The 20,891-nt window shown below is 35.5% G+C and overlaps 1 protein-coding gene across 1 annotated transcript in view; it reads left to right on the top strand.

The window, feature by feature from the left end:
• Positions 1–4,491: 4,491 nt before the first annotated feature.
• The window catches only part of PLCE1 (phospholipase C epsilon 1), a gene marked incomplete at both ends in the record, with an annotated part of 120,794 nt that continues 104,394 nt past the window's right edge, over positions 4,492–20,891 (top strand). Inside the window, one exon of the mRNA XM_079535377.1 lies at positions 4,492–5,676. Coding sequence (XP_079391503.1) covers positions 4,492–5,676 — 1,185 coding nt within the window. The remainder of the gene's footprint in view (positions 5,677–20,891) is intronic.

The raw sequence follows: 20,891 nt of genomic DNA, 5'->3' as shown, positions 1-20,891 counted from the left end.
CACACTGTGTGACTGTTCTGATCCTCTAGATACCTTTACTTAGGCTAAATAGCACAGTAAATCTTGGCATACTCTATTATTTTATCTAAATAAGAATTTCTATTGATTTCAATAGGAAATTAGTTTGAATAAGGAATTAAAGGTTAAACTGATACCAGTTTTATAGTCTCTGATTATTCTGGCAGTATGTTTTACCTAGTCTGTTGTGATCTTTAATCCCAAATAGCTGGGGAATGAGGAACTATTAAATATTATTTTAAATTATTTTTAATACTAATTACAACTGGCTTGAACTTTCAGTCTTAAACTGTATGCAGCAATGGAGAAAAAAAAAAAGTAGGCAAATTGGTTTTGTGTCCTGTGTTTTCAGGCTTAATGTATTTTGTGAATGTGTGCTGAAAGGTCGCCACATTGTTTATTTTCATTATTCCTATGTCTTTGTTGGCTGACCTATGAATCCAAGATGATTCACTAATGCTGGAACTAGTTTCTTATATTTTTACTTTCCTTTTCTGAGTAGAAGGAGCGCATTACGTTTCTGACATAACTTGAGCCTTGTAAAATAAACCAGTGTGATTATTAATGGATTTCGTCAGCTAATCTACTGGCTTTAGGAAATATTAGCATGTGTTGGATAGAATGCAGGTTTAATCATCTAGTTCATGTGCTTTTATATGCAGATTTAGCTATGAATTCAGTGTGCTTTGAGCTGAATGTGCAACAGGAAAATGTGGTTTTGAATAATTTTATATGCAAATGCAGTTATATACTTAAGGTTTCTATACAAGGATCTAGGCTTTGGCAACCCATATGCAGGTAGAGGAAGGCATAGGGAGTGAAAATTCTGCAATTTTGCAGTAAGTTGCAAGGTACTGTTTTATTGGTTGAGCTTGTGAGTTCTGCACTTGGTAACATTTATAGCACTATTAGCATGCTTTGTAACCTGTCTAATGAATTCCAACATTTTAAGGAATTTGCTGGGCATGCTAAAGTGAATTCTGTTGATTACAGTGGAAAGCAGAAACTGAGAGGAGAGTAATGGAGGATATATGAAACCCTTGTCATCTGTTAAACAGAGCTCAGTTTGAGATAGTTTTGCAGTTGTCTACAGATCAGAGGCATTATGCTTTTTACTTGCTGCTTTATGAGATTTTAACATACCCATGCATTAGATAGCTTTTCTCTTACTCTGTGGTTTTATGCTCAGGGTGGTTTTAGACATCATAGCAAGCATGATCTGAACTCAATCAGCTGTTGAGATGTGCGGTCCCTGCTAAGCAGTTCTGATATTTTTTCCTGTATGTTTGAGTGATCGTTTGACCACAAGGCAAATCAAATTTGGGTGAAAAGGGAAGTTTCCTGACAAATCTTGTGGCTGAATCAACTTAACTGAGTGGAGCTGTGGTGTCAAGATGTATGAGGGGAGGTAATGGGGACTTGAAGGCCTGGAGTGCAGACAGGAGGGAATTTGACAGTTTTGGTGATGGCCAGATGCTGGATGGACATAGCTGAAACATCAAACTACATTTGCAGATTGCAGAAATGTGTAAACCAATTGAAGTGGCCTTTTCCTCTCTTCCCAGTGCTGTCTGTTTGCTGTTGTAGCACAGGTGTTCCCACAACCATACAGAGACTGGATTGGGAAAGTGATCTAGCTGTAAAGATACTTGAGCAAAGAATTCTTGAGGTGGATCAGTTCCCTATCACGTTGCAGTGGCCATGAGAGGATGAGAACAGCTGGATGTAGACATAGATACTCTTAAGCAGACATTAGTCCTGAGGAAGTAGATTTCAGACAGACACGTATAGAAGAGTGATGCTGGGGGACAGGCAGGCATGTGGACTCTGGAGCTGAGGAGAAGGGTGAGCAAAAAAGTCTGCGATGGGGAAGATTTGGGATGAAATTTTCTAGAGGAAAAAGAGATCTGATAGAAGCAGTTTGGAGGCTGTGTATGTGGAAATCGATGTCAAGAGAGATGGGAAAAGGAAGTTGAAGGAAGCTTTTGGGAAAACCCTGGAAGAACAGTCTGGGCCACTGAATGAGCTTTGTGGGCAGTCTCTGAGATATAAATGGACCTCTGATTTCTGGAGTTTTGTGTTTGCAGAAGCAAATCAGCAATGTGATTTTTTTTTTTATTACTAATATTATGATTTTAAAGTGTCTCCATTAAAGAATGATGAAAGAATTTCAATATACGTGGTTGTTTTTGTGATCTTGAATTCACTTACACAAGCTGTCAAAGTTGTGTAATTAAGTGGTTTTTTTGTCCTCTTAGAGTGACATTGTTTAGTAAGGATTTAATTGATCAACTAGCGCAATGAATGGTATATTCTTTGCAGTAATAACCTATTTCATTAGTATTTATTTCTGGCTTAGCAGTATTACAGAGAGTATTTTTGTGAATATATTTCAGTTACTTGTATATTCATAGGATTGCATGGAATTTTTCTGCTGCAGACAGGAAGGATGAATCAATAGACTGAGATGTTTAGATAGATGAAAGAAATCTTTCAAAGGATACTGAAGACTAAAATATGCATGTTTTGTATCTGTTATGAAGTATTGTTATTTTGTATAGCAACAAAAAATCATGAGTAAAACAAAGATCAAGAAGAAGCAGCTGCCTATTAGCTTCCCCCCCTATCCCCCCCCCTTTGATAAGCATTGCTGTATGTAGATTTAGGCTTGAAGAAATAAAATCAGAGTATTTCTAGATTAGTTGCTCTCAGTTTTCTTCAAGTGTGTGGTCCTAAAAAGTGATGGACGTTGTTATCTAGGGATTTGACCAAAGACAGGGAAAAAGGATAGGAAATGTTAGGATAAAATTATTGCTAAGATTCTTAGTTGTTTTTGTGTGTGTCTGTGTGTGTTTTTCTTAAAAATAATTCAAACAAAAATTTATGCTCAAGCCCAACAAACAAACAAACAAAAAAACCACACTATCAAATATTTAAAGTGAACAAAAATGAAATTCAGGATACGACTTTATTTTACAGAGTCCATCGTGGGATACAGGCTTCAGGAATTGCTTAGGTGTTGCTTTCTTAATGCATCTTCTCTACATTTGTACTGTCACAGAATTTTATTTTATGGGATGTTTTGTGAACTGTATGATCCTAGTTTAATTCTGTCCTCACCACTCTATCTAACTACTGCTATTTCCTTCTCTACAACTCTTCGGTGAACTCCAGCTTTTATTTTATTTCTGATGATAAAACTTCCTCTTGTCCAGGACTGGGGTCTCCATCCTTGTGCTGCTCTGGCATGCACACGAGTGTTGTAATGTGTGGAGAATGTGAAACTTGTGGCTCTTTGTTCTGTCAGTGTCACTTTCCTTTGCAGCTCTCCCTCATATCTCTTCCATTGTTACATCAATAAAATTGAAACCTTGTTTTAAGGATTAAATTGCATTGTGGTTGGTTGTTTTTTGTTGTTGGTTTTTTTTTTTTTTTTTTTTTTTTTTGTATGCATTAACTAAAATTACTTTCTGAATGAAAGAATGCTAGCAGACCTTACATCATCCTATTTGTAGCTGAATGTAACTTTTCATTAAATTTGTTTTTGCTTTCTCATGAGATCAATTGCAGGAAAACTCTTGCATTTAGTTGTACTTTAGCATTTCATTTCATGAGAAAATGGCACATCAGATATCCTGTTAACTAAAGAGTGCATTTTATCTTTTGATTTGTGGCGAACTAATTTTGGATGAAGAGCAGCAACCAGTAAGGATGAAAGCTGATATTCTAAGATTAAAATAAAATGTTAATCATAGTAAATTGAGGAGAGTAACATAGGAATAGTAATAGTTTTTACATGTCAAATCGCTTTGATTTTTAAGCCTTCCTGATTTTTTTTTTATAAATGGTTTAGTATTTTAACTTACTTTGCCTTCCTGCTTGACTTTATCAGTGATAAACTTAGGGCAAAAAACTGTGTTTTGTTCATGGTTGCGCAGTAATACTGTAAAGGTTACTGTGAGCAAAAGCTGCATTACACCAAAACAATTTCATTTTGTCATAACTGTGATGATGGACTTTATGCCATAGATTCTATTTAAAATATGTATGTTTATTCTTTTCTTTACAGAAAACCTCAACTTTTTGGATGTACTATTGAGTGGGTGTATCTTTGGCATGGATTGCGTGTTTGGTCTTCTACAACTTAAGGCAACAATGTATGTGCTACATATAGAAGAATTAATTGTAGGAAGAGACAAGTTGAAAAGCTGTACTACATTAAGAAGCTGGTTTGAAAATGTTTGCATTTCTTGCCAATAACATACAACCAAGAGAGCCCTGTAGTCCAACAGTAAAATAACAACAACAAAGTTATTTCTTTTTTTCCCTGGTTCAAAAGGAGCAAGTAGTCAGCATGTGTTTTATCATGTGTTTCTTGGTTATTTAGCACTCTTTTATTATGCAGAAATAATGGAGTGAGGATTTGTAGACACTCCCTTCCCACTACACATTCAGCAGCTAAAGACTGTCAAGATGACCTCTGAAGAGATGACAGCTTCTGTTCTGGTCTCTGTCGTGCAGGGTAAAGTGATACCTGCTCAGTCAGCTGGAGATGAAAATACTGAAAATGCTTTGGACACCAGTGTTATAAAAAGACATACTGCCAGTCCAGGAAGGCAAACCACACGCGCTGTCTCATATTTACACAGGCTGGAAGAAGAAAGTCTTCAGGGCTCAGTGCCCAAAATATTCACTTTGACAAATAAACAAATGACCGATGACAATATTAACGAAAGCTTCTGGAAGAGGAATAACGCCATCTCTGATTCAGTGCAATTTCTTAACATTAACTGTAACATTGTGCAGAAGAACTACAAGAGCAATATCCCGTACGGTCAGTTGTATAAATCTTGTGGCCCTTTAGCAGGGGGAGAGGCGTGCCTAGAAACTGGAATTCCTGTTTCACTGGAAAGAGCTATGCTTGCTGAAATTCAGTTGAAAATGAATGGACCTTCACTAAGAAGCCAGACAGCAGTAAATAAGAGTGATGGCAATGATACTGATGAAGTAGCCTTTTTTCACTTTCATTGTGCTAGTGAAAGGAATATATCAAAGGCTTTGTGCAAATTGCACAATGGCTTCATATTGAATGACTGCTTACAGCCAGTAAGTGTTGGCAATAGTAGCACTACTGCTTCCCCGGCATGCACTTGCACATTAGTGGAGTTGACAAATAATTGTGAGAATGAAAATGGGCAACACTTGTATGACGACGCTTTGAGGGATAAGTACTTCTGTCTGGAGAGAGCAACACGAAAGGTTAAAGTGTGCTCGGGTCACAGCTTCTTTGGAAACAACTTTACTGGAAGGATGCCCTCAAAGCCCTTTCTGAGCCATTTTGAAGACTGCAATGATAACTGTGAAGAAGAGATGGAGGAGGATTTTTTTAGAAACAAAAAGGAACGTTCCACATTATTAATAAGACGTTTTTGTAAAAATGATAAGGAGGTTAAAAAATCAGTTTATACTGGAACGAGAGCGATTGTTAGAACTTTACCTTCAGGGCACATTGGAACTGTTGCTTGGAATTATGTTGAGCAGAAGAAAAACAACAGTGGCTTGAAGCGTTCTAGGATTACAACAGAACAGCTAACTATAATTCAGAGCTTAATAAAGTGGGAATTTAATTCCTTTCTTGAGACTTCTTTATGGTATGAGGTAAGCTTTTCATAATTCCTTTGTTTTCACTTACAAGAGTCTTGCTAACACGATGACATTTCATTCAACAAAATGCCTTCAATTAGTAAACATAGTAACAATAGGATATTTCACTTGGCCATGCTGAACCTTATGTTGAACACTATTTTTCAGAAGATGTCTTAACCTTAGAAACTCATTTGGGTTTAAGATTGGTTTGAGGGAAAATGCATAATTTTAGATTTATATTAAAGATATACTTGTGCATATCTATATGTGTAGTTATAAATGTATACATATGCACATTTTATATAGATAAACACAAATATAAATTCTGAATTTCTGTATAATACATATTACTTATATATAAGCATATACCATAACCTGCATATTACATACCTTCTATATACAATCTAAATGTCATATAATTTTATATTTATACATGTCTGTATGTACAAACACATACACATTAATACATACATACATTCTGTACACATACATACATTCTGTATAAGTTATATACAGAAATTGAATATATATGGCATATATATGTTTATTAAAAATTTGATAGGTTTGTTTCTCATTATTGATATTAACACTATAACCATTCCCTGGAATAAATTGTATCTAACGGTAAGTGCATAGTGTTAGATCATAATGAAAAATAGTTACTCTGAAAAATAAAGTATTTTCTCAAAATTACAGATATTTACAATCCTTCTGTCACAGTGATTCAATAATATGTAATAATGCACTGTTGTAGGTCTAATTTTTATTTCCTTAAGAAACAATACAAAATTTTCTAAGTTTAGAATTGAAATCATAAATGCCTCAAATGTTATTGTGGAAATAATATAGCACATCCAGGATATGTTATTTTGAATTAAAGAGTGAAAGATTTTCTGTTGTGGTAGAAATAAAGTAATCGTCAATGGATTTTATAAAGGGGATTTTGGCTGTTGGTACTCAAGGATTAATCTGAAATGTGACTACTGAGAAGAAAAAGTGAGCAGGATGATCACACCAAGAGAAACTGCTTCAGGAGGAGTAAGATGAGAAGATCCTTAGCTTAGCAAAATAGAGGATGTGAATCTTTGTTGAGATGTATGAATAACATCTGGGGAGAGGAAGATAACCATGGTAAAGGTGAGATAATCAGCTATGCTTATGAATTGGTCCTCAAAGCACTTAGGTTGAGAACTGGAAGAAGCTTCTAGCAGTTAGTGATGAGACTCTGGAACAGCCTTCAGTAGGACAGAAACAGTGGAAAAATGAATTATGGTGGAATGGTGGAATGATGGTGGAATTTGTTAAATTGGTTAAATGGATTACATGACATTTTGTCAGTGCTACAGTTGAATGGACTTGATGGCTCTGGAGCTCCATGATAGTTTTGCCCTCCTGGTATCTTTCAAAAAATATTTTTCCATTTAAATAGGCAATTGAAAAGCTGCACGAACAGATCTGTATGATTTGTTTTGCACCAGGTGGTGGAGGTTTATGGTGCTGCTTATTATTGTGGCATTTAATGTCCTAATCTGTGAAAGCACAAACTTGCTGTCACAGCATGTTCACTGCGTGGTGCGTGGTCACACTCCCATGAAGGAATTAATATGAGCCACATATTTATCTTACAAGATATTCACACAGTGCGTTTGTATTTCATTTGTAAGCTTTTTTTGGAGGGAAAAGGGAGAAGTTTTGTGGATGAGGTATGGGGTTACTTCTGTTCATCTAAGTATGGAAAGGTGAGGATGTGTTTAGGGTTCCTCATGAGGTATTTCTGATGTGACTTGGGCTTTTAATGTGCATCAGTGTTTCACCACTTCACACCACTGCCACATCATACTGAATTGTTTTAGGGTGTGAGGCCATTAATTAGGCAATTTCTGTAGGAGTTCCTTTGCCAGCCTGGAAATAAACATGATGTTCTTGCTGAATAATTACTTAAGTGGGAAGCATTCTGCTATAATAGAGGACTAACAGGCACAGCAAAACAATCTGTATAACTACAATGTGGAGAGTGCTTTCTTGTAAAAAAAAAAAAAAAAAAAAAAAAAAAAAAAAAAAATTAAATGCACATTTCTAGTTCTTTTTTTTTTCTTTTTTTTTTTTTTCTCCCAGATGGTGACTATAAATATTTTTTTTTCTTATTAACCCCTGCATCTGATCTCTTAATGTATAATATGAATCAAGTATTTGGTCTGTTTCCTGTGATTTTACTGTTGTGTTATTTCTGCAATAATATTTCTGTGTTTATGGCTTATATTAGCCTTACAGATATTTTTACACAAACAGGGAAATTAACTCAGTGGATGTGACAAATACACAGACCTGTTGTACATACGTGGTGGGTTAAAATAATTCAGTGAATTATGATCATTTGTAGGAAGCTTTCATACCAATAAGTAGTAAATGAATATAGTAATCTGTTCTTCCTTTCCTCTTATCTCACCCTTCGAGCATGCATTCTGTTTGGAACAGCTAAGTGAACAGTGCTTCTGTTCTCGAGGGGAAAAAGTCAGAGAAATTAAGTTTTCATAGCAGTGCTGGCATAGCATGGAACAATAGAGACCTTTATGTTTTAAGTAGGAAAATGTGGCTCTCATTTGTGCATATCCCTTACATAAAAATTCTAGTGCTAATCAAGGAAAGACATTGAGCTGTTTTATTGCTATTTATTTTTACTTTCTTACATAGGGAGGTGGGTCTGAGGCTTTGGATTATATAAAAAACACGTATATTTTTAATATAGCACATAATTATTGTATATAAATATTTAAAATGCAAATTTGTACTCCTATGAACTTAGTTTATGCACTGTATGTAGAGAGATTTGTTGTCAAATTATTTTTAAAATTTTGCATGTAGTTTTTGCAACTATATATGGTTGCAATATATATATATATTTATGTATTTATATAATCAAGGCTTACTATGATCAAATAGACAAGAAAAGTTGTTGTATCTGAAGGACATTTACTTTTCAGTGATGGAGCAGTGAAGATGTGCAGGCTCCTTACGGTAGTCTATTGTAGAAGTGTCCCACATATGAAGAATTTGCTATGGAAGAAGACAGAGTATAAGTATTTGCATTAGCTTTGGTTGGCCTCCTGCAATGCAGCTGCTTCTTTAGCTCAGCTGTGTCATACTAGCAGTGTATAAGCTTAAAAGCCAGAGTTTCTAGAAACATTGAATCACCTGTGTCTGTGAGATGTTTGGTTCATAGTGCTGAAGTCCCCTCCTTTTTTCCTGATGCACTGCTGGAGTGGTAAAGTCCTATGACTGAAGTGGCCGGCCTGCCACTGACCAACCTGTTAAGCTTTGGAGTCCCCTTGGGTGACTCCCTCTAACCAGGTAGGCAACCTCAGGATCTCCAAGCGGCAGCTGTAACAATGTAGTTGCAATTTGTAATAGCTGAATTCTGTAGCCAGGCTAATTTTGCAGGGCCAGGACCATCTTTGCTGTGTGGTTACATTCCTGACGCCAACAATTCTGGCTTCATGAAGCAAGAGTTCTGCTGGCCAGCTGAACTTTGGTCAGATAAAAGTTATCACAGTAATACATTGCCCGCTCTTTATAATGGCTAGGCTCTATTGTCCTGCTGAATACCAGCATAGCAACATTTAAAACTTAAATTGCCTGACATTTGCTTTCACATAGAAACATGAATTTATCTAGATTTATCTAGGATTTCATACTTAATTTAATCATCTGCTATAATAACTCAGAATCTGGTTTTTGTTTTTTGTTTGTTCGGTTGGTTGGTTTTGTGTGTGTGTGTGTGCATGGGGTTTTTGATTCAGATCAATGTACTGTAAGGATTTTTGATTACATATGACTATTTAAGGATTCTTATAATAAGAATTCTACTTTTCCATAAAGTTGATCTAGAGTTGGTGACATCTCTTAGCAAAACAGTTAAGGGGGGAGAAAAGGTTCTGTAAATACAAAGTTTTTATTGTCCTGTGAATTAATGTGATATTTAAAATACTAATCTTGGATAATATTTTGAAATACACAGAGTCAGACACAAATATTTTTCTGTTCAACGTATGGCATTTCTCTGAAGTTTTAAACCTAAAGTTAATTGCAAATTCTAAATAAGAAAGTTAATATAATGTAATGGGATTCTCATCCCATTAAGGTTTGTTTGTTTGTTTTTTGTTTGTTGTTTTTCTTTTCCCCTTCCAGAGAGCTATCAGCCCACTCCAGTGGGTGTATCTTTGTTGAATACCTTTGTGGCATTTCTGAAAATACAAGTTACGTACATCAATTTGATTTCGATTTTAGAATTTTCAGCCTTCTTTTACAGGCATTTATGAAATGAATTTCCAGATAGATGGTGCCAGATGGATATATTGCTGTCAGTCGTGGAAGTAACATCTGTTTTGACTGTTTTGACAACCAACTGCACTAACTAAATACCAGATCACTTTACATGAAATGCTAACATGAACTTATGTCTTTGTGATCAAAGGAAGGGTTTGTAATCCTGTATGTTCATAAGAATAAATATATATATGGCTGCTTTTATCCAGTATAGGATTTACTAGTAACCTTTAATTGTCAGTATAGTTCAACTCTCTTTTTAACCTATTAGTATCTTGAAAGATACATGTATGTTTCCATTGTATTCAAAACATAATTTATGTAATTAGAAGATCTATGCTAAGGGGAGGTCCTGCCACGTCACATCCCTATGGGGTGCCTCGCAGTCGCCTACTGCAACCTTGTAAGTGAAACAATAACTTGGAACCATCTGCCTTACCCTCTGTGTTAATGGTAATACAAAGAAGTATAAATGTCTTCAGAAATGTGCAGTGGTTCACTGAGATGGCTGGTATGATGTCCTAGAACAGACGCTAGCTGGTGTATGGCCACAAGAAATCAGCTGGTGATAGGAGTTGTGTGGGTGAAATTATTCTACCAGATGCTGTGAGCTTTCCAAACCACAAAGCAGCCAAAAAACATTCAATTCTTGTGATTTTTCATTTCTTTTAGTTGTTCCTGTAGAAATTTCAGATCTTGGTTTACTGTGATATCATTATTTTGATAGAATTATGTTGTTTCCTCGTCGTTCTTTCCTCCTTGCTCCACATGGAAAAGATGGAATTCTTTAAATTGACTGCTTTTCCCTCCCTTCTCTGAGTTTGAATGCATACCAAAAATGTAACACTTTTTATGTTATAGTTTTAGGAAACTGATACTCCACAATTACTGTGGATTTGACAGATTTGAGTTTCGAATTTTTTTCCCCATTGCAAACAAAATACATAGTCTAACATTTACAAGAAATAAATGACATAAAGCAAATAACTGCAAATGGCAGAGATTCGCTTCCACTTTGACAGTGATTTTTTTCTGTCAGTGTCTAAGGATTTTGCCTGTTATTAATGTTGTCATGCTTTTAGTTTAATGATTTATATGAATATGCTAAACTAGTTAGCACATATGGATGAGCTGTTTCCTGCCTAAGTTTTTATTTCTTTGTTTCTGAATAGAAGTTAGTATTTTGTGTAAAGAAAAAAGTTTGTTAGCAAAATTGACTGTTTGGGGGGGGGAAAAAAAAAAAAGAAAAAAGAAAAAAGAAAAAAGAAAAAGAAGCAAAAGAGAAGCCAAATAGGAATGAAATTATGTTTTCCCTTCAGTAAGTGCTGTAAAAATAAATTGAACTTTGTTAAATTAAGTTCTATGCTTATGTTTGCTTTGGGTTGCATTACTTCAGTTCAGGGTAGCTTTAAAAATAGAAAATTTAGCCTCTGTCTGTTGAGGTTTTTTTTACCTGTACTTTATTACTATAATGTGTGATAGAGTTAGAGATAAATCTCATAATACGTTGTGTTATTTTGTAGCTGACTTATGGCTTTAACAGTCTGGGGCCAAATGATGAACAATAAGTTTTAGCTGTGAGCATACTTAGGTAGTCAGAGCCAATAGTGTGGGAGTCTTGGCAAGAGCAATATACTATGCCTTCAGTTTTTCCACATTTTCTGACTTTCCTTCTAGTGACTGTTCATTAACTGTAAAGAAGCATGAAGATCTGTTTTAGAAAATCTCTGTGCTGCATATTAAAGTGTTCATTTTGAAGTGTTACAGTGTTAAAGTTGGATGTGCTTCTGAATTCTTTCTCAGGTGAAACTAACTTGTCTTCATTACTTACATGAACTGTTGAAAAGTTTGGGTTGCTTACTACTCTGGTATGCTTGAATAAAAACTATGCCATATGAAGGTCTCTCTGTTGGCATGTGAATAACTAAAATCTGGACCTAGGAGATTTCATGTATTTTTCAGCTTATTTTGCTTTTTCACAGTCTTTTTGGGACATTTTGAAAAGTTTTATAAAATAGGATAAGCTTTCTTTGACAATAATTGGAAGATGTGTACCTTATTCATGTGAAATGTCAATAAAAATATGTAAAATGATACTTGCCGCAATACTTAAGGCGTCCTTCATGAGATATAAGGCTATTCAACTACTTAGTGATTTGATATCATACAGTTGTGAGCCCCTGATTGCAAAGAATTTTAGCTGAAAGTATGGGCTGGTGACAACTTAAAAAGAATTGAACATAATCCAGCTGTCAGTTACTATCCAACTGAATATGAACTGGACTGTTAAGGGACAAGAAGGCTCTGAGGGTGCTCCCACACCAACCAGAGCCAATTACATCAGTGCAGCAGTTGGGCTGGGGTGACTCAGGGCAGTGAGACAGCACACAGCTTTCATTCGGAATGTCGGAAGTGGGGCATTGCTGGAAACAAACAACTCTCACATTTGAAACCACATTTTAGGTTTTCTTCTAGTAATTTGACTAGAAAATTATACAATTAAAAGCTGTTCCTTCCCTGCAAAACATATGTATCAGACAGAGCTGCAAATTATTTGGCAGTATCCATTTTTAAACTTTGAAACTATCTGGATACAGTCATTTTTTAAGTGAGATTGAAGCCTCGTTTTTTTAGATGCACTCATCAATCCCCTGGTTGAGTATGAGAGAGGAAAGTATGTTGGCTTGGCTTGCACTCATTCTTCCTTACAGATCATATTCTTGCCTTCTTATTTGTTTGAAATTCAGAAGAGTCTTTTCATCTCTGGATTTATAACTCTTGCTATTTTGAAGTTAGGATTTCCTTAGCGTTATAAATAAGGATATACCTACACAAAAGTTTGCCATTGCAGTATGGAGTATTGTGCAATAGTAGCAAAAAAAAAAAAAAAAAAAAAAAAAAAAAACAACTAAACCAACAACAAAAAACAACCTTGGTTTTATGTTAAAATCACTTGTTGCAGGACTCTGAATAATTTCACTTCTGTGACAATAAAAGTCTTTTCTTTTCTTTTCTTTTTTCTAAAGTTAGCTTTTCCAGTAACTGTAAGGTCAGTTGACTACTGCAAAAATTTAGATTTCAATTCTATAATAAAAGCATAATAGCATATGCTTTTATCATATTTTAAGTTAATTCTTGTAGACCCCATGATTATTTTGATTTTATTCTCTTGACAGTGAAAATTGTTTTCAAGCAATCAGCAGACACTGGCCTTCATTAGTAAAACCTGAGCAAAACAAAGGCTGTATTATTAACTGCACTAGTTTCATGTTACAACATCATATTGAAATCTGTTTAAAATATATTATTGAAGTAGTGTGACTGGAGGGAGAAAAAGAAGCATGTGCAAGATGGAGCTGAGCTGCTGGCTTCGAGAGATCCATAATTTTACATCAAACATTTTAAAAACAAGCTGTTCACCAAGTTAATATTAAGTAGTTGTTTTATACCTACAAATGAAAACAAAAATATTTGTATAAATGTGCATATGAAACCCCTATGGTAAGCATCCGTTGCATGCATTTTTACTGAGCAGACTACTTGGAAGCCCTCGTTCTGGGCTCGAGTTTGATGTCCTGGCTGCCTTTCAAACAAACAATGATCTCATCTGTTCTGTAGACTTAGAGGCAGGTAGTTACTGCACTCAGGAGTTGGAGAAGACAAATTGCTCCCAAACACTTCCTTACTGTGGCTAAATTTTCTTTTACCTTAATAACCTTAGTTAGCTCTGTGCTGCACTGTAGTCTGCAGAAGAGATGAACCCTAAGTTTCCAATAGTTAAAAACCAACCTAAGAACTGCTTTTCCCACTATTTCCAACTGTTAATCTTTGTTAATTTGAAAGCAAATAAGGCCAATGTCACTGCCTTTTTTTTTTCTTTTTTTTTTCTTTTTTTTTTTTCCAGTATGTGGCCAATCAACACTTAGATTCTTCTCTATGCCTGAGTGATAATTCTGAATAGTTTATCTTTCAGCAGAAACATAAGAAAGTATTCAAACTGTGGAGAATTGTTCTAGGCGTTACTATGAGCTGGATCAAGAAAAGGATCCCTGAGAGAAAACCGTTAGGAATTTATCTTGAGTAAATTTGCAGACTTAGAACATGATGCTACAAAGTTGGTGCAGTTGTAGTTCTGACCCTGTGTGTATGTAAGATATTTTATTTTATATAAGCACCTTGCACTTGCCATGGGAACCATAACATTAGATTTCTGTTCTATTGTTTACAGCCTTAAGATTGCACTGGGTGACTTGTGTTTTTTAAATGTGTGTGTTCTTAAAGGGGAAAAAGAGTGCTTCATAAACATTCATATATTTGGAAATTTACTTGTATTCTGGCTAACTTACATATCCTTTTGGAACTTAAAATCCAGTGACTTCTTGTGTTTCGCCATGATTGTGAAAGGAGGCTTTGTACTCTTTGGCACCAAAGTTGAAATACTTGGAAGATGTGTAGAGGTTACCAACAGGTGGGAAGTATAGGATGGTTCATATTTAAAGCGGCAGTGTATTGATTTTCTTGCTCTCTAGCAGTATAGATGGAAATAGGCATTTTTTCTTAGTTATCAAGTTTTTTTTCTTTTTTCTCCTCTCTTTTTTTCTTTTTAATAGTGAGTGGGAAATGGACTTGACTTTTGTAACAACTCAAATGCGTTTTTTGAGCAGAAAAAATTCTTCAGGCTTTCATCATTAACAGGCATTTGTGAATCATTTCATATTTTGTTTAGCTTGCTCATTGTTTCTTTGCCATGGATTTGCAATGTTTCCAAATCAAGCCTTTGTAAATTGTGATCATTTTTGACACATTTTTTAGTTTTGAACCCGTTTCTCATTGCACTTTAGCCTTGACCAGCTGTTTCCTGTTTTTCCTCTCAGTGGTTCAGCTGCTGAGAAGATAAATGCATCAGTGGTTTGTTTCAGAATTAAAATTCCCTATTAAAATGACAGGAGATTGAAACAAATATGTTGGACACAATTACAAGTAAAGTTAAGGTGAATTTCAGAAGATGGAGTTTTGTTTGCTTTTCCTAGAAGTTCTTTCACAGATTACAAACTTTTTGATGCACAAGGAACTCCTGATACAGGAAAATCAATCCATCATCAGAAACAGCAGGGTGAAACTTTACGTGGGGAATTTGGGTGTGTGAGACAGAGTTTTTTCAAGCAGTTCCAAGTTTTTTGTCCATATGGGAATATTTTGATTTATCTGATCTATGATCTACACGATGATGTTACCACTGAATCATAGTTGTTCTCCCTCACCTCCCCCTAGTTTTCAGGCTGATTGGGGTAGAGAGCATGTTCATTTTTTGTAATTTTAATTGAATTCTAGAACTGACTTCATACACATGTTTTTGCAGAGCAAAGCAGGGCAGCTTTACCAGGGGAGATCGAGCAAAAGTTGAGATATTACCTTTCTGTTACCAATGGCTTGTGCACTATTATTTTTGTTCCTGGTGAAGTTACTACATGTTCAGATAGCATATCTCTTGTCCTGTATTAAGACATCTTTCTAAAAATATTAAAATGAGTCATAAACACCTTTCTGTTTACTACATGTAGATAGTAATGAAAAGATTGCCCTCTTCTTGCTGTGTTTTAATCCTTCCTGTAACCTAAGCGACCAGATGATATTTAGTCTGCGCCCTCAGATGTCACAGAAATGCACACTGTCAGAGGCAGTTAATAGTATGTCAATTTCCATGGCCAGTGATACTCACTCCCTTGATGAGGACTTTAATTTTTTTTTACCTGTTAGATCACTGACCTTCTTATCAATTAATAGTAGAGAAAGAGCCTTGTCTGAGGTGAAGGTCCAAGCTCCAGAACCACTCACTCCCCTGAAGAAGGCGCTGTAACCCATGACTATTTTTTGTCTGTCCCCTATCTGCTCCCCTATTTCTGTCTTTCCCCGTAGTCTTTTCAGGCCCCTCCTTTCCTTTTGGTGGATGACTCTAAGACTTGCTCTTTCATTTTAGTCTTTCTTACCAGGAAGGTTTCCAAAGAGATTCTCACTAGATCTTGAAAGGAAAATGGGGAGTGGTTCTTTTCTTTCTATGATCTTTTGGGGATTTTTTCATTGAAACTTTCAGTGAACTAAACGACATTTAGACTTCACATTAGACAACTGATATGCACATGGTTGTAGTATTACACTTCTAGGCTGGAACTGACTTTCCAAAAGAGCTGGTATTTTTGGCTGAAGTTAAATGTCTATTTCATCATAATACTGTAGAGAATAGTACATTTGTAACTTCTTTTTTTCTGTTGTACTCATCAGGGGAAAAATAGGTATTTACTCATTAATTTTTACGTTAAGTGTTAATGATCAGATTCCTCTCATTCTTCCTAATTTTAATTTCTCCAGTTTGCCAAGAAACACAATAGCCAAGATGAAAGCAGAATCACAGAAAATACCCATGTGGCTGTGACTCAGTGGATCCAAGAGAACAAAAAAAGAGAAAAACCTTTTTCATTAAGTAAAAGAAGTGGAAGCTGATTTAACAGTAGTGGGCAGAATTTACTAATGAGATATAAAAGGTAGTTAACTGAAAGAATGTAATGAAAAGGAGCCAGTGTTCTATGAAAAAGTTGGAAGAAAAATAAAAGAGAGAGTTGACAAAAGGTCCTTTGAGTTTCGGAAATTTAGAAAAAATGGTAGGAAAAAGCCAACAACAAAATCCTATTTCCAGTCCTAATAAAAATTGAATGTTTTGCTGTTTTTCTTTGGAAATAAGAAATATGTTGACCAGTGCTACTACTATCACAATTGTTACGTACAAAGATTGTGCTTCCAAGTGGAAGTGTTAGCAAAATTGAAGGAATTTGGAGAGACATTATCAGTCATCATTTGCTTTCTAAACCATTATGGTCAGAAGTACTCTATCAGGGGTTGGTGTGACAAGGGCAAGCATGTGTGGCAGTTGGGCTATTTTCCTGGCTTCTTGGATTTTTCATTAGATTATGTTTTATGGTGATGTTCTGTTTTCCCCCTCCCCCCCTGGAATATGATTTACTATGGAAGGTATCGGATAAAAATAACATATTTCTTAAAACTAGTTGTTGGCTTAAAAAATTCAAATCTGAAAGCTGAGCAAATGAATTTCAAATCATAAAGTCTGTGGAAAAAAATAGTTTAAAATTCTGGGAAACAAATGAAGTATCTTTGCAAATTAGAATTTTGGAAAGCTTAGATTATCAAATTTTCTTGAAAGACCTTAAGAGGAGGATTATAAAAAAAATTCAACATGGGTATCTCAAGTTTCCATAATTTTTAGACTTAAAGGCTTTCATCTCTCTCACATGAGGAGCAAAGCTCCTAAGCTGATTTTGCTCATATATTGCATGTGTCATGGCAAGAAGAACATTTAACATGCTTATGCAGGAAAAGTTGTTTGGGTACCTAGGTAACAATTAAAGTATACACATCACAGTTTAGAAACCCATGACTGGATCTACAGTTGAGCTGATTCAGATTTTGTAGCTTTTGAATGAGATGGGATTAATTTCTTCATGTTCTATTGATAAATATTATGTTGACTCAAACCTAAGGCAACATTGTGAGTTGATATCTTCTTTGAAAAATAGAAGGAAAGTTGCTGTTAAGTCTAAATTTTAGAATAAACCTCTACTAAGCATTGTATCATCTTGCAGTCTAGGTCATGCCTCTGTGCCCATGCCTTCCTGTTTCCTTGCCCCTTCCTTCTCTGCCATGCAACCTGAAGTCTAGACAGTTTTCACCTTCTGCCTTTCACCTTTCCTGCCTTTGTCCCTATGGCCTTCTTGTTGGGCATGCTGGTGTCTTTTGACACTGAGTAGCCTGCAAGTCCTTGTGCCCACGGTCCATCTCCAGTAAAACTGGTCACCGTGCAGCCACAGCTGCTGAGTGAAAAGGAGCTGGATGGCACAGTATGCCTGTGGGATAGGAAAACAAATTCAGATTTCTAGATGTTTATCAGGCCAGGATGTTAAGACATGAGTCTTAGAGACTTGTGAAGACTAGATTAATTAGTGAGTAACATTGAAAGCTGTTTTTTTTTTTTTTTTTTTGTCAATCTTCTTGATAGTTGCTTCATTCTGCCTCATTCCAGTTCCCCTCCCCTCCAAGAAGGAAGGCCTGTAAAATTAAAAATGCAGTAAGCACTGACAAGTTATCAAAAGGAAATTTGAAACTGCATTGTTTCAATAATGTGGCTGAGTGTTGTTGCCACTGAGCATTCAGCAGTCTTACTGCTTTATACTTTTCTAATGTTAAGCAAGCCAATAAGTCACTGAAATCAATTTGTCTCTACTACAAATAACCTGTTTATAGAAAAATATTGTCTGTTTTACTGTTTTTCTCCTATCTCTTGTAAAAAGAGGTTATTCTCATTAATAAGCTTCTTACCATCTCATCTAGCTGTTAATCTTCCATAACACCTGGGTATAACTAAAGGGCATAAAAGCAATTGTTGCCTCCTGCTGAAGGCAAATTTGATGGTAGGACTTGGCTTGTATCAGATGGCTCTGAGGCCACGAGATTTTGCAGGTCATTGGTTCGGAGGTTCAGCAGTGCAGGTTGCTACTGTCCTGCCAGCTGTTGACATGATGTCTAACATCAGGTCTTTGTCTTAGCCTCATTCGATGTAGAGTTGTTTATGATCTGAGCAACATCTGTCAATGAAAGCAACGAGATCAGAACTACTCTTTATCAGAAGTGATCCTCCCAAACAGGAGACAGATGATGGAAAAGCTTTATTTATGTAGTAATTTTCAGTACAGTACTTTAACATACTATTCAAAAAAGTCACAACCAAAATTTTTAAGTACAGGCGTTTAGACACAAAAGATTCATGATTAGTATACTGGATAAAACTACCCTTATTTTAGAGATGCTGGTTGCCTGGTACTTCTCATAATCAGACCTGCAACATTTAGAAGTCTTAAGGATTGAGAAGTTCACTTATAAGAGACCAGTTTGAGCAAGTCTGTCTGAATTCCAATGAAACGCTGTCCAAAAATGTTGAGAATATTTGTATCTATTAGATTCCAATATCATTGTCATCACTGTTCTCCAAATAGATCTGGTTTACATGCAAATTTTTGTGCATCCGCACTTAGAAGCAAATATCCAGATTGTAAATAACAATGATCAATTCTTTGTATTATGGTGGTTCTTTTGCAATATGTCTAATTTCATTTGAGAACTTGGGTAAGCAATAGTAGTAAAAAGATTCTTCTACCATCTTTACCTTGAACTACATCTCTGAAGGGCTTTGCAGGTAAAACTTTTGTGGTAGAACTCTATTAGCATCTACTTGCTTAGCAGGAAGAGACTGCAGTTTCAAGGTAGCTCATGACTGTGTGTCATTTGTGTGAGAACTCATTAATTAATAATTACTAGGCTACAGTACGTCTTTTTATTTTTTGAAAGACTTTATAATTTCTGTTACTTAAGTTTGGACATAAGAAAAAATTGGAAAATTCTGTTCTTTGCACATCACTGATATAACTTTATTAGAAGAAAAGTGTGAGGCATATGCCATCTGGTGGATAAAATTATTTGTACAGTTTTATTTGAAATCTTGGTAGATTTAAAAAGCAGCTTCTATTAGCGGTGTTAATAAATTTCTCTATTATGCTGTGTTATTACTTTGTAGGTGGCATTGTTGGGTATTCCTGTAATCAGAAGTAAAGGTAAAAATGTGAAAATGAAATTCCTGTGTTTTTTTCAAACACAAATGAAATTCACAGTGGTGTGTGATTAGTGTATCATGTCTTACTCCAACCAAAGTAGAAAATAACAATTTTTACTCAATTTAAACATTAATTCTAATGGTTTAAAAATGTGTACCAGCCAAAGATCTTCTCTTTACTGAAGTTCTTACCTTGCTACAAATGATGATCTTTCTGATCTGGTCTTTGAAAAAGGCTGTATGTTGTTCTGTGTCTGCACCAGCATGGCAGGCAAGAGTGGGCAGGTCATATCCTACAGTGGCCTTCAGATTCCATTCCCTGCAGGTGATTTTTTTTTTTTCCGCAGCAGTTAGTGCATTTTTTCTTGAAGCATAGTTTTATACAGAAAGCTGTGTTTTTAAAAAAGTTAGATTTGCTAGTGGGTGTGTTTGAAAACTCTGGATTAGGCAGATGCAGGGAAGACTGTAGCCAGCGTTCAAATACTGTTTTTTTCACACAAACTGACACGTAACTTTAGGATTTATGTATTAGGGTTGTTTACAGAGTAGATGCAGTGTGAGGTAACAAGCAGCGGAGCAGTCAATGTATATTTATTCTGTTAGAGAATGTATATTGGGGGAAAATTTTATTTTTCTCTATTTTAGCAGAAATAGAGGAATCTAGTGCGCTGGTAAGCACAGGAAGACAGATATACTGCCTCTTTTTTTTCTTCTCTTTAGAGTGATCAAACCTAGTGTATTCATTTTTTTTTTTTTCCTAAGCTTATCCTTAGCACATCAGAAAAAAATAGAAAAAATAATTCATACTCTTTCATACTGTGATTTACTAAAGATTGGATCAAATAAAAGCAAGTTTATGCTTATAATCTGAAAATAATCTAAACTCAAGTACGTTGTAATCAGTACATGTGTGACATGGAATTGTCTTCACCATACTGTGTACTGTGATGCTTCCATTAGCTAATGTTATGGCAGGGAGAGAGCTGAATTGTGGCATGACAGAAAAACCAGGTAGTGCTGGTGGATCTGTGCGCTTCTGATTTCACAGAGCCAGTTCAGGTGTCTGTGCTGTGCTGCACCACGTTCCTGGCCATGGGGGTTTATTAATTCTGTCATGGTGCACCAACAAGACGGAGATTTAATAGCACATGGAAATGTCTGTGGCTTGTTTTAAGATGGGAAGTAACTTCTTCAGAAGTATTTAAAGAGATACTTCTTGACAATAAATTTA

This window comes from Tetrao urogallus (assembly GCF_951394365.1).
Source record: "Tetrao urogallus genome assembly, chromosome: 5".
In the NCBI taxonomy this organism is placed as follows: domain Eukaryota; kingdom Metazoa; phylum Chordata; class Aves; order Galliformes; family Phasianidae; genus Tetrao; species Tetrao urogallus.
The sequence above is the reverse complement of the archived record's forward strand: the minus strand, read 5'-3'. Positions and strand labels throughout refer to the sequence as shown.